General features: G+C 48.5%; 1 protein-coding gene across 8 annotated transcripts in view; it reads right to left on the minus strand.

Moving 5' to 3' along the window:
• Positions 1–15,100, minus strand: part of LOC134928285 (sp110 nuclear body protein-like) — a 200,914-nt gene that overhangs the window by 35,252 nt on the left and 150,562 nt on the right. For 7 of the 8 annotated variants that reach the window (XR_010177884.1, XM_063923859.1, XM_063923879.1 and 4 more), the window contains exons 15-17: positions 14,979–15,092; positions 12,578–12,667; positions 614–664 (exon numbers count right to left, since the gene is read on the minus strand). Coding sequence is in view for 7 of the 8 variants with exons in the window: in XM_063923859.1 (XP_063779929.1) it covers positions 614–664; positions 12,578–12,667; positions 14,979–15,092 (255 nt within the window). In the remaining variant the exon portion in view is untranslated. The remainder of the gene's footprint in view (positions 1–613; positions 665–12,577; positions 12,668–14,978; positions 15,093–15,100) is intronic. The other variant, XM_063923869.1, reaches the window with a different exon arrangement.

The following is a 15,100-nucleotide window of genomic DNA, read 5'->3' on the forward strand; positions in this document are numbered from 1 at the left end:
GAATTTGCTGCAGGTACTACAGTGCATGTCGTCAGTGGGTAATGCCATCTGCTTAATGGGGCTCATACACTTGTGAGATATCTGGTACAATTGTTCGATTTTGACCGCATCTGTGAGATAAATCGCAGGATTATATGCACATCTTATGAACCATAAGACGCGATGCGCGGGCACGCCGGTCGAATCTCACGTCTCATTATCCTATGTGCTTCACTTAATATTTATCGGATCACACATGCGATCGCATGCTGTTTTTACCACATTCGATTTATCGCACCGCGATGTGTGATCCATGAGGTATTAAACTCACTTCCTGGACACTCCCCTCCACCCATTTCTGGTCATCCGATTTCTGGTCGCAAGGGGCATGCGATAAATCGCAAGATTGTGTGCGCATCGAATGTACAAAAAAAGCACTTTAGATGCGATTTATCTCAAGGTGAGCTTCAAGGGAAATCAGGCTCGATATCGCATTGCATGCAATCGCACAAGTGTATGGGCACCATAAGTCTACCTATAGTTTGCTTGCTCCTATATGAGCAGTCCTGTCTAATGCCTAAAGCAATAATACGGTTATATGAACACATGGAGTAGTCAGCATTTGGATGCATACCTGTGGATGATCCGCTGGATTCCTGCTCATTGACTTGATCTAGATGGGACACTAAAATAGCATTAATACCAGAGAATGTAGGAGAAAGCGCTGCATAGACACTGCGAGTTAAATGCATTCCACACCAGGGACGTGCAGTCAGGGGAGGCAGTGCCTCCCCTGTCCTTAATGATTAAAATACAAAGAAGTACCTGCTTTATCCTTTCTATTATTTAAATAATGTAAAATAAAGTTTTACATGAGTTCAGAGGCACCACTCTCGGTGCCTCCTGCTGTCAATATGTTTCGGCCGGAAGCGGGGGGCGGGGCCAAACATCGGGCTGTAGAAGCCCATTAAGAAAAAACCCTGGTAAGCGGCACTAGTGTGAGTGCCTCTGTGACAGGGGCGTGCTTTCAGCCCATATGAAAGCACGCCCCTGTCACTAACACTGATGTGATTGGGCAGTGGGCAGGGCCGGACTGGCTGCCCGGCACCAAACCACCCCCCATTCCTGGGCCGACTGACTTGAGCATCAGACTCCCCCCCCCCCCTCCCCCCCAATCTAATCAGCGGCGGCCGATAATACCCGTTACTGTCCTCCCCCCCCTCCAACCCCCGGCTTCACCCGCAGGAGATTAAAGTCGCGGCGGCCGCATTATATACAGGGAGAGCAGGACTGCATCGAAGGTCCTGCCCCCCTACCAGGGCCGTCCGCCGCTCACTTTCACGCACAGCACCAGGGCTCCGGGGAACACCCTGCGGTAAGAAGTCCTCTGGTGCGGGTCACCAGCGGTAAGGAGAGAGGTGGGGGTGGGGGGGGACTGGTATACGGGAGAAGAACTTTTCTTGCAGAGCTCCGGCGGTAAGGACAGGGGGGGTGAGAGGGGAGAAGACCTCTGGTGCGGTAAGGAGAGGAGGGGGGTTAGGGGGGAGAGGGGAGAAGATTGCTGCGGGGCTCCAGTGGTAAGGAGAGGGAGGGGGGGGGATGAATACCTCTGCTACGGGGCTCTGATGGTGGGGAGGGGGGTTTCTGCCACTGCAGCTGCTGACTTCTTCCCCTTCCTCCGCATTCATGGAGCCCCACAGGAGAGGACTCCCCCCCCTCCCCCTCCCCACCATCAGAGCCCCGCAGCAGAGGTATTCATCCCCCCCCCCCCCCCCCCCTCCCTCTCCTTACTGCTGGAGCTCCGCAGCAATCTTCCTCTCCTTACGGTTGATGCTAGATTCAAGTGGGCTAAGGGACCTTTTCCGCCAGTGGGAGGGGCCACGACACAAGGGGGAGGAGTTAGGCCAGCAGAGCGAGCCACCGAGCATGAAGCGTGGCGAGCGAATCGAGCCCGCGAGGGTACGTTTCGGGTACACTGTTCGGCTGTAGCTCCTCCCCTTGGTGACGTATCTCCTCCCCTAGGTATGTCAGAAGGTCCCTTCTCCCACTCCGATATAGAACCAACCCGGTCCAAGCAGTGCCTTGCACTGGGGCCCGCCACTGTCAAGGGGCCCAAAGACAGCGCGGCATGTAATGAGTCAAACTGACTCATTACATGCCGCCAGAGGCGTCGAAACGGGAAGGGGGGGGGGGGCAGCTCGCCCCCCCAAACATGAGAGGCACCGCCGCCAACTTGCAAGAGGAGCGAATTGCAGCAGTGAACAGAGGCGGGTTGCGCCGGCGGCTCTAGCTGCTTTCCGCGATCGGAGCTCTCAGCTCCAATCGGGTGACGGCACATACATATGAGCCGGCAGCAGCAAGAGCCGGCCCCTGGACGTTGTGCGGAGGCAGCAGTGAGGGGCGTGGCTTAGCTGCCGGGAAAGACTGTGCGTGGGGCAAGCGGCGGGCGGCATTATATGCACGCTGAGCCAGGCACAATGTAGGGATGGACCTGTAGTGCCCAGACGCGGTCCTCGCGCTATAACTCTATTCAGCCAGCGGCCAGCCACACATCTGAGGGTACAGGAGGGCTGATGGCAGGACCTGACCCTGACGTAATTCTCCGGCTGCAGGACACAGGGGCTTGTTGCGGCTGCTCTCTCCTGGCCTCCTTCATCATACCCTGGCACTGGTGAGTCTACATTTTTACATTCAATCAGTGTGTGGGGGTGCTGCTGAGCCACCTTATGTGAATAAGGTGAATATGGTGTAGTGAAATGTGAATAATGAGTGGTACATTGTCTCTCCCTGGCACTGTGTCTTTCCCTCTTTCTCTCTCCGTTATGTGTAAAAAGGAGTATGCTGTCTGCCGTAATGTGTAAAAAGGAGGACGCTGTCTGCTGTAATGTGTAAAAAGGGGGGCGCTGTCTGCCGTAATGTGTAAAAAGGGGGACGCTGTCTGCCGTAATGTGTAAAAAGGAGGACGCAGTCTGCCGTAATGTGTAAAAAGGGGATGCTGTCTGCTGTAATGTGTAAAAAGAGTGCGCTGTCTGGCGTAATGTGTAAAAAGGGGAATCTGTCTGCCGTAATGTGTAAAAGGGGCTCTACCTGGTGTAGTGGCGCTACTGTGCGGCGCAATTTGAATAATGGAGACTACTGTGCACCGTACTATGAATTGGTGGTATTTTGTGGCCACACTCCTACCCCACGAAGCCATGCCTACGGCGCGCACTGTCCCGTTTTACATAGAGGGGGGACTCCAAAGTAATTTCTCGCACACAGCGCTAAAATGGCTAGTTACGGCACTGTTGCTAGGTATCCATTTCCCTGACCCTGAGCAGGTCCCCCTCACAAGATCCTCTCCAGGGGTGAGGGGGTGGACTTGGATGGGAAGGGGAGGGGGGGCCCAAAGCATTTTGTCGCACCTGGGCCCACCGCTCGCTAGTTCCGCCACTGAGCTGCAGGGTTCCACTGGTGGAGGAGGGAGCAGATGCATTGGCGGGGGCAGCGGCAGTAGCGGCTATAGGATTCATCCGCGGTACTCGAAGGACATTATGGCTGCAGTGCCTCACCAGCCACTGACCTCACCGCACGCCACTGTTCCACACATATATATGGAAATAATTCTTTCACATGATAATTCTGCAGAATGTTACACAGCAATGTGAGCACAAATAATAAGAATTTACTTACCGATAATTCTATTTCTCGTAGTCCGTAGTGGATGCTGGGAACTCCGTAAGGACCATGGGGAATAGCGGCTCCGCAGGAGACAGGGCACATCTAAAGAAAGCTTTAGGATCACCTGGTGTGCACTGGCTCCTCCCCCTATGACCCTCCTCCAAGCCTCAGTTAGGATACTGTGCCCGGACGAGCGTACACAATAAGGAAGGATTTTGAATCCCGGGTAAGACTCATACCAGCCACACCAATCACACTGTACAACTTGTGATCTGAACCCAGTTAACAGCATGATAATAGAGAAGCCTCTCGAAAAGATGGCTCACTACAACAATAACCCGAATTTTTTGGTAACAATAATTATGTACCAGTATTGCAGACAATCCGCACTTGGGATGGGCGCCCAGCATCCACTACGGACTACGAGAAATAGAATTATCGGTAAGTAAATTCTTATTTTCTCTGACGTCCTAGTGGATGCTGGGAACTCCGTAAGGACCATGGGGATTATACCAAAGCTCCCAAACGGGCGGGAGAGTGCGGATGACTCTGCAGCCCCCAATGAGAGAACTCCCGGTCCTCCTCAGCCAGGGTATCAAATTTGTAGAATTTTACAAACGTATTTGCTCCTGACCAAGTAACTGCTCGGCAAAGTTGTAAAGCCGAGACCCCTCGGGCAGCTGCCCAAGATGAGCCCACCTTCCTTGTGGAGTGGGCATTTACAGATTTTTGGCTGTGGCAGGCCTGCCACAGAATGTGCAAGCTGAATTGTACTACAAATCCAACGAGCAATAGTCTGCTTAGAAGCAGGAGCACCCAGCTAGTTGGGTGCATAGAGGATAAACAGCGAGTCAGATTTCCTGACTCCAGCCGTCCTGGAAACATATATTTTCCGGGTCCTGACAACGTCTAGCAACTTGGAGTCCTCCAAGTCCCTAGTAGCCGCAGGCACCACAATAGGTTTGGTTCAGGTGAACGCTGAAACCACCTTAGGGAGAAACTGAGGACGAGTCCTCAATTCCGCCCTGTCCGAATGGAAAATCAGATAAGGGCTTTTACAGGATAAAGCCACCAATTCTGACACGCGCCTGGCCCAGGCCAGAGCCAACAGCATGACCACTTTTTCTGTGAGATATTTTAACTCCACAGATTTAAGTGTGTCAAACCAATGTGACTTTTGGAACCCAAAAACCACCTGGAGATCCCAAAAGTGCCATTAAAGGCACAAAAGGAGGCTGTATATGCAGTACCCCTTTAACAAATGTCTGAACTTCAGGGACTGAAGCTAGATCTTTTTTGGAAGAAAATTGACAGAGCCGAAATTTGAACCTTAATGGACCCCAATTTCAGGCCCATAGATACTCCTGTTTGCAGGAAATGTAGGAATCGACCCAGTTGAATTTCCTCCGTCGAGCCTTACTGGCCTCGCACCACGCAACATATTTTCGCCAAATGCGGTGATAATGTTTTGCGGTTACATCCTTCCTGGCTTTGATCAGGATAGGGATGACTTCATCCGGAATGCCTTTTTCCTTCAGGATCCGGCGTTCAACCGCCATGCCGTCAACGCAGCCGCGGTAAGTCTTGGAACAGACAAGGTCCTTGCTGGAGCAGGTCCCTTCTTAGAGGTAGAGGCTACGGATCCTCCGTGAGCATCTCTTGAAGTTCCGGTTACCAATTCCTTCTTGGCCAATCCGGAGCCACTAATATAGTGCTTACTCCTCTCCATCTTATCAATCTCAGTACCTTGGGTATGAGAGGCAGAGGAGGGAACCCATACACTGATTGGTACACCCACGGTGTTACCAGAGCATCTACAGCTATTGCCTGAGGGTCCCTTGACGTGGCGCAATACCTGTCGAGTTTTTCCCAACGGTTTATAATCATGTGGAAGACTTCTGGGTGAAGTCCTTACTCTCCCGGGTGGAGGTCGTGCTGAGGAAAACTGCTTCCCAGTTGTCCACTCCCGGAATGAAAACTGCTGACAGTGCTATCACATGGTTTTTCGCCCCGCGAAGAATCCTTGCAGCTTCTGCCATTGCCCTCCTGCTTCTTGTGGCACCCTGTCTGTTTACGTGGGTGACTGCCGTAATGTTGTCCGACTGGATCAACACCGGCTGACCTTGAAGCAGAGGTCTTGCTAAGCTTAGAGCATTGTAAATGGCCCTTAGCTTCAGGACATTTATGTGAAGTGATGTCTCCAGGCTTGACCATAAGCCCTGGATATTCCTTCCCTGTGTGACTGCTCCCCAGCCTCGCAGGCTGGCATCCGTGGCCACCAGGACCCAGTCCCGCATGCCGAATCTGCGGCCCTCTAGAAGATGAGCACTCTGCAACCACCACAGGAGGGATACCCTTGTCCCTGGTGACAGGGTTATCCGCTGAAGCATCTGAAGATGCGACCCGGACCATTTGTCCAGTAGGTTCCACTGGAAAGTCTTGCGTGGAATCTGCCGAATGGGATTGCTTCGTAGGAAGCCACCATTTTTACCCAGAACCCTTGTGCATTGATGCACTGAGACTTGGTTCGGTTTTAGGAGGTTCCTGACTAGCTCGGATAACTCCCTGGCTTTCTCCTCCGGGAGAAACACCTTCTTTCTGGACTGTGTCCAGGATCATCCCTAGGAACAGAAGACAAGTCGTCGGAACCAGCTGCGATTTTGGAATATTGAGAATCCAATCGTGCTGCCGCAACACTACCTGAGGTAGTGCTACACCGATCTCCAACTGTTCCCTGGATCTCACCCTTATCAGGGAATCGTCCAAGTAAAGGATAACTAAAATTCCCTTCCTTCGAAGGAATATCATCATTACGGTCATTACTTCAGTAAAGACCCGGGGTGCCGTGGACCATCCCTACGGCAGCGTCTGAACTGATAGTGACAGTTCTGTACCATAACCTGAGATACCCTTGGTGAGAAGGGTAAATTTTGACATGAAGGTAAGCATCCTTGATGTCCCGAGACATCATGTAGTCCCCTTCTTCCAGGTTTGCAATCACTGCTCTGAGTGACTCAATTTTGAATTTGAACCTCTGTATGTAAGTGTTCAAAGATTTTAGATTTTAAAATCGGTCTCACCGAGCCGTCTGGCTTCGGTACCACAATAGTGTGGAATAATACCCCGTTCCCTGTTGCAGGAGGGGTACCTTAATTATCACCTGCTGGGAATACAGCTTGTGAATGGCTTCCAAAACTGCCTCCCTGTCAGCGGGAGACGTCGGTAAAACAGACTTTTGGAAACGGCGAGGGGAATACGTCTCGAATTCCAATTTGTACCCCTGAAATATTACCTGAAGGATCCAGGGGTCTACTTGCGAGTGAGCCCACTGCGCACTGAAATTCATTGAGAACGGGCCCCCACCGTGCCTGAACTTGTAAAGCCCTAGCGTCATACTGAGAGCTTGGCAGAGGCGGAAAAGGGTTTCTGTTCCTGGGAACTGGCTGATCTCTGCAGCCATTTTCCTCTCCCTCTGTCACGAGCAGAAAAGAGGAACCCTTTTGTCCGCTTGCCAACCAGGACTGCGCCTGATAATACGGCGTCTTATTTTGAGAGGCGACCTGGGGTACATCCCCTTTTTTTTTTTAAGGCAATACTTCCAAATGCTGTTTGGAATCCGCATCACCTGACCACTTTACTGGTATAATTGGACAACGCACTTATACTTGATGCCAGTCGGCAAATATTCCGCTGTGCATCATGCATATATAGAAATGCATCTTTTAATTGCTCTATAGGCAATAATATACTGTCCTTATCTAGGATATCAAATTTCCAGTCAGGGAATCCGACCACGCCAACCCAGCACTGCACATCCAGGCTGAGGCGATTGCTGGTCGCAGTATAACACCAGTATGTGTGTAAATACATTTTAGGATACCCTCCTGCTTTCTATCAGCAGGATCCCTAAGGGCGGCCATCTCCAGAGAGGGTAGAGCCCTTGTTCTTACAAGCGTGTGAGCGCCTTATCCCCCCTAGGGGGTGTTTCCCAACGCACCCTAACCTCTGGCGGGAAAAGGTATACTGCCAATAACTTTTTAGAAATTATCAATTGTTATCGGGGGGAAACCCACGCATCATCACACACCTCATTTTATTTCTCAGATTCAGGAAAACTACAGGAAGTTTTTCCTCACCAAACATAATACCCCTTTTTTTGGTGGTATTTATATTATCAGAAGAGTGTAAACTTTTTCCATTGCCTCAATCATGCAATGTGTGGCCCTATTGGAAATCACGGTCGTCTCTTCACCGTCGACACAGGAGTCAGTATCCGTGTCGGCGTCTGTTTCTGAGGTAACGGGCGCTTTAGAGCCCCTGTATGAGACGTCTGGACATGCACAAGCTGAGTAGCCGGCTGTCTCATGTCAACCACTGTCTTTTATACAAAGCTGACACTGTCACGCAATTTCAACAGTACATCCACTCAGGTGTCGACCCCCCAGGGGGTGACAACACTATTACAGACACTCTACTCCGTCTCCTCATCATTTTTCTCCTCATACATGTCGACACAAACGTACCGACACACAGCACACACCCAGGGAATGCTCTGATAGAGGACAGGACCCCACTAGCCCTTTGGGGAGACAGAGGGAGAGTTTGCCAGCACACACCAGAGCGCTATATATATACAGGGATAACCTTATATAAGTGTTTTTCCCTTTATAGCTGCTGTATTGTTTATACTGCGCCTAATTTGTGCCCCCCTCTCTTTTTTAACCCCTTTCTGTAGTGTAGTGACTGCAGGGGAGAGCCAGGGAGCTTCCCTCCAACTGAGCTGTGAGGGAAAATGGCGCCAGTGTGCTGAGGAGATAGGCTCCGTCCCTTTCTCGGCGTCCTTATCATCCGTTTTCTTGTATGTTTTGGCAGGGGTTAAATGCATCCATATAGCCCAGGAGTTATATGTGATGCATTTATTTTAGCCATAAAAGGTTTTCTATCGATTTATTGCGTCTCAGGGCGCTGCCCCCCCAGCGCCCTGCACCCTCAGTGACCGGAGTGTGAAGTGTGCTGAGAGCAATGGCGCACAGCTGCGGTGCTGTGCGCCTACCTTTATCTGAAGACAGGAAAGTCTTCTGCCGCCGATTTTTCCGGACCTCTTCGCTCTTCTGGCTCTGTAAGGGGGCCGGCGGCGCGGCTCCGGTGACCCATCCAGGCTGAACCTGTGATCGTCCCTCTGGAGCTAATGTCCAGTAGCCTAAGAAGCCCAATCCACTCTGCACGCAGGTGAGTTCGCTTCTTCTCCCCTTAGTCCCTCGATGCAGTGAGCCTGTTGCCAGCAGGTCTCACTGAAAATAATAAACCTAAACTAAAACTTTCACAAAGAGCTCAGGAGAGCCCCTAGTGTGCACCCTTCTCGTCGGGCACAGAAAATCTAACTGAGGCTTGGAGGAGGGTCATAGGGGGAGGAGCCAGTGCACACCAGGTGATCCTAAAGCTTTCTTTAGATGTGCCCTGTCTCCTGCGGAGCCGCTATTCCCCATGGTCCTTACGGAGTTCCCAGCATCCACTAGGACGTCAGAGAAAAAACTAAACAAGGAATAAGTAACCTTTGTGTCTCTTCCTTCCATTCAGAATGTCCAAGTCATAATCATTTCAGATGACTAAAACCGCTTTCACACCAGAAATGCAGGGTCTTACCCGGGAATACGGTCCCTGGATCATGCAGGGACATTCCCGGGTAAGACGCCTTGCATACCGAGTCAGTAGCCCGGCATATTGCCGGGTTGCTGACGTCAGCGGTGACGCGGCGGGGGAAGCGCAAGAGATCACATGATCTCCAAGCGCCGCCTGCTACATAGAGAGTGAACGGGAGCCGGGGCACATTGACCCGGCTCCCGTTCACACTGACCAGGTTCCCGGGAAGATCCCGGGACCAACCCTGGTCGATTGCAGGGTTGACATGCCGGGGCAGGAATCCCGGGATTTTGACCCTGTACCCTTTCATACTAAGAAATTTCCTGGGTTGATGCGTGTTCATGTGCAATAACCCGGAAATTTTGGTCTGTGTGAAAGGGGTATTAAAGGCAGTCAAGCAATGTAACATCAGTGAGGAGGGTATGTCAGATACTTGGTTGCATAGGGTGAGGAATCAGCAGCAGAAAGAAGTAATAATGCCACTGTATAGGTCATTGGTATGGCCTCATCTAGAATACTGTGGGCCTAATTCAGACCTGATTGCAGCAGCAAATTTGTTAGCTAATGGGGAAAACCATGTGCACTGCAGGGGGGGGTAGATATAGCATTTGCAGAGAGTTAGATTTTGGTGAGTTATATTGTCATACTCTCCAGCTGCACCTTTTTGGCATTTACAGTACCTTTTTTTATGGTCTGTACCGATTTTTGGCTCTCCAAACTTCCACTGAAAGTATAGGAAAAAGGGCGTGACCACGCCTCCTTTCCTAATTTGTGCCGGTTTTTATGTGTAAAATGTTGGAAGGTATGTATTGTATCTGTACTGGCTGCTTTATTTTTACACTGCAATTTAGATTCAGTTTGAACACACCACACCCAAATCTAACTCTCTCTGCACGTTATATCTGCCTCCACTGCAGTGCACATGGTTTTGCCCATTAGCTAACAAATTTGCTGCTGCGATCAGGTCTGAATTAGGCCCTGTGTCCAGTTCTAGAGGTGATATCTTCAGAACTAGAAGGAGGGAGCTTCAGGGAAAATCTGAGGAAAAATACTTCACAGAAAGGGTAGTGGATAAGTGGAATAGGCTCCCATCAGGGGTTGTAGAGGCTACTACAGCAGAGCAATTTAAGCACGCTTGGGATAGGCATATGATTATCCTTATAAAGACCTCAAGTAGGGTTGAAGTTACAAAAAGGATAAATGAAAAAGGTACATACTAGATGGGCAAAAAGGTTCTTTTCTGCTGTCAAATTCTATGTTTCTATTTAACTATTGTCACATAACCATTCCAATATATATATATATACTCCTCGCTGCAGTCCGGCACTCTCTCTCCACCTGGGTATCTGCTCAGGTGCCTTCCTCAAGGAGTGGTACTCCTTATACAGCCAAAGAAAGAAGGCGGCACTCAGAGTCTCAAGAACTTAGTGAAAACCGACCCGTGTTTATTTCATTTCAACGTTTCGGGGGACGGACCCCCGTCTTCAGGAAACATAAAACAATATATATATATATATATATATATATATATATATATATATATATATATATATATATATAGTGTTCACTCTAGGCTGTTTTAGCAGGACGCCGCGCCCTGCCCGATTTTTAAAAGGCAAAACCCGCCCTGCCCCTTTTGCGGCGCCCTGCTAGAACAGCCGCCCGCTTCCTGCCCTCCCAGCGTGTAAAGATGCCGTGCGCATCCATTTACGCTATGGGAGAGAGCTGGGGGATGCCCAGCACCGACGGAGGTGCTGGGCACGCCCACAACAGTGACGTCAACGGCCACAGACGCCCCCTATAGCAGCGTCTGTGGGCCGCACCGCCCACTAAAATGCCGTTGTGTGGCCACGCCCCCTAATTTACATGGCCACGCCCCCGTTTTGGACGCGCGCCAATGTGCCCCCGGACTCCGGCGCCCTGCCCCTTATAGATTCTAGAAGGAACACTAACATAATGTGTTTCTATTCCCAAAATGTAACCTGGAATTCATTTTTCCAACAAAGTACAAGCCGTTTTCTACCTTTGAATGGTTTCAATACACCAGCTTATAGATAATGTACCATCTTATTGCTTTATCTATCTGCTTTTCAGCCATATTCTAAACTCATTCATTGCCCTTGCATACGACACAGATCTGTCAATATATGCATTGTTTAAAACTGTATGCATAGAAGAATGGTTTGCAAATATTATGATGATGGAAGATTTTGTTTCCTTCTCTTCCGGAATAGTCTCTAATTTTTCTGCAAAACGTCTCTCTTGGTTGGAGTTCAAAGAATCCCTGCTATACTTATCCTTCATGCGAAAGTCTCTATGTGCACCTTGAAGGCTTCTTGTTTCCTAGGCTTGAACTTATTTTGGCTACTCTGAGCCTTGGATGCATCTCCAGTGACCCACTGTGAGTGTTAACACTGTTTGTACCCCCCTTCCTCTACTTCTCCTCTTTCCCTTTTCTTCTTATTGCTTTTTTGTTGTTTGTTTTAATTCACCTCGATTTGGACAGTTTTTTTATTGCAGGTTTGACTTTCTTGACATAGCATGTTCCTTTCCATTTGGGCGCATATTGTTTCTTCTCGAGAATGTGACCGCTTATTCGCTTGTATAATTTTTTATGTTTATGACTTGTACTGTGCCTCTCTTGAATGTGAATATACGAACATTCTTGTATGTGAAAATCAATAAAAAACAGTTTTAGTAAAATAAAACTATATCCATAGAGCTGTCCCATGTCATGGTGTAATGGTTAGCATTACTACCTCACAGCACTGAGGTCATGGGTTCGATTCCCTCCATGGCCCTAACTGTGTGGAGTTTGTATATTCTCCCCGTAATTGCGTGGGTTTCCTCCTGGTACTCCGGTTTCCTCCCACAATCCAAAAATATACTGGTAGGTTAACTGGATCCCAACAAAATTAACCCTGGCGTGAATGTGTCTGTGTGTACATGTGGTAGGGAATATAGATTGTAAGCTCCACTGGGGCAGGGACTGATGTGAATGGCCAAGTATTCTCTGTAAAGTGCTACGGAATATGTGTGCGCTATATAAATAACTGGTAATAATAATAATAAAATGCAAGAGCATCACAAATGTACAAATCTCTCTATAAAGTTTATATAGCTTGACAAAAAAATAAAACATGGAAGGAAGCCAGGCAAAATAAATAAATACATTTAGTAAAAGTTGTATGAGGATACACACAAATTAGTGTGAGGTAGGAAAACCTCCTTAGCACTTATTCACTATGAGGTTGAGTAAAAGCCATGCACAAACTTCACATCCATTCCTGTTACTTACCAGTATCCCATTTACGGCCCTTCTGTTTCCGGAACTTTGTGTCTTTGCCACGCCTCTTTTTATATTTCCGCCGTAATGTACACTCTGGAGCTTTCAATTTAAACAAAAAGCAAAATATAATGGTCTGAGAGATAACTGCTACAGTTGCAATAACATAAGTACACAATACAGCTCATAAATAAACACTGTGGCATGCAATGTCATATTAAAAATTGGTTGAAAAGAAAGCGGAAATGTTATAGTAAATCTATTTCTAGAGCATCTGAGTGGCTGCAAAAAAAAAAAACATCTGTACTATTTTCCCAAAGTTAGTACACAGTGGAGTCACATTATGATGACCACCTCCTACATTTGACATTGGCAGCACGTAGCCCATGAAGTACGTCACCTGTCATGCGCTGGCTTGGTGGGTATATAAGGTGTGCGATAGGCAGTCTGCACACATATCACTCGGTGCGGTCATGGGTAAAAGGGGCAATTTATCCGAGTTGCAAAAAGGGATGGTTAACGGCTTCGGGCCAAGGGTGCCAGTATTTCTGACACAGCGCAGTTTGTGAACTGTTCACGTGCTGCTGTGGTGAAGGTGTATCGTGAGTGGACAAACAGAAACATTGCGAATAACCGACATGGAAGCTGCGGAGCTCCACGTGCTATTGATGTGAGAGGTGAACGTCAGCTACGAAGGTGCGTGAAGGCCGACTGACACGCTACAGTGGAGCAGCTCACCATCAAAATGAACCTGGGGGCTACCAGACGTGTGTCTAAAACGACAGTTCAGCCTGTCTAGCTGCTGTCCGTGCTGTACACGGCGCTTACACTGGCTATTAGCTGGTGGTCATAATAATGTGACTCAACTGTGTACATAAAACAGTTATGAGCCACCGCTGTGACTCATTCCTGTTTGTGTTCTGTGTAACTGCAGCCTGTCTCCTGTATGTGTGGCCTGTGCAGTCTCACCTGTCAGATAATTAGGCCATTACCTTGTGTCTGGTTTTCCAGCTGCAGTTAATCTGTGTTTCAGGAGGCTTGTCCTTTTCCAGTCATCCTGATCGAGACTTGTTCCCTTTATTACCCAGCCTTCCCCTTTACCATACGCCGGTTATAGGTTAATATTCCTGTTTGTACTTAGTTCCGGTCCCTGTCCCATGGTGGTATCTAGAACCTGTGCAGTTAGTGCTATTATATTACTTGTGACACTCAGTCCTGTTTGTATCCTGTGTAACCTGTCCTGACAGAATCCTGAGTACATTACCTGTGTCACCTGAGCTCCTGACTGTGTATGTGAGACCTAGTCTGGAAGTCCATTCAGACAGCTCCAGTTCCAGCCTTACCTTGCCTTGCCTGGAATCCAGGAGACTCCTGCAGCTAAGTTATCTTGTTATCTGTATCTTGCTTTGCTCTGCCAAGTTCCTTAAGGGACTCACAGCTAAGTTATTCATTGCTTGTACTTAGTTACTTATACCACACTATGCATTGTTGCATTCACATACAGTTTGTGTTTATTTGCTAATACCATCTTGTGCATTGTTGCATTCATATACAGATTATACTTAGTTGCTAATACCATCCTGTGCATTGTTGCACTCGTGTACATTCTGTTACTTATCCCAGCTTGTGAATTGGTCAGCTAAATCAAGTTTTAATCCAGTGAGCTTTTCGCTGCACTTGTATTTTACCGTTGCCCAGCCTCCTATAGTTGCCTTGTCCATCCATGAGTCCTGGGAGCATCTGAGTACGGTGTGGATCTAATTCACCCTGGAAAAGCAGCTGCTAAAGGTGAAGCCTAGCACTGCAGGAGGCTAAAAGACTGCTGGGCAAGGGTAATCACGTGAGCGCCACCTTGTCCCACCTGGTGGCCTAGGTAACAAAAACATTTTAGTCTTCAGTCTGCTTTCTTCTCAACTGCATAATGCTGCACTAGGCATCCAATCCTTGGGGGTAATTCAGAGTTGATCGTGGCAGCAAATTTGTTAGCAGTTGGACAAAACTATGTGCACTGCAGGTGTGGCAGATGTAACGTGCAGAGAGAGTTAGATTTAGGTGGGTTATTTTGTTTCTGTGCAGGGTAAATACTGGCTGCTTTATTTTTACACTGCAATTCAGATTTCAGTTTGAACACACCCCACCCAAATGTAACTATTTCTGCACATGTTATATCTCCCCCCCCTGCAGTGCACATGGTTTTGCCCAACTGCTAACAAATTTGCTGATGCGATCAACTCTGAATTAGGCCCTTTGTGCGTCCCGTGATTGTTTTCTGCGGCACATGTACATCCTGCAAATATCCATGGGATCTGTCCGCATTTAGACTTGCATCCTACTTAGAATCAGGCCCACAATCCTCACTGGCAACAATTATACAAAGGATCATCTATGTAGTCCTATATAGAAATATACAAACCTTTATGTATCTTCCTTCCACTAACAGTTTCCAGGTCATCATCAGGTGGCTCAGTATAACTAATCTGTTTCGTTCTGCATTTTCTAATTGGCGCGGTCACAGCGTCATCCAAATCTGTGTAA

This window comes from Pseudophryne corroboree, chromosome 1 (genome assembly GCF_028390025.1).
Source record: "Pseudophryne corroboree isolate aPseCor3 chromosome 1, aPseCor3.hap2, whole genome shotgun sequence".
Lineage (NCBI taxonomy): Eukaryota > Metazoa > Chordata > Amphibia > Anura > Myobatrachidae > Pseudophryne > Pseudophryne corroboree.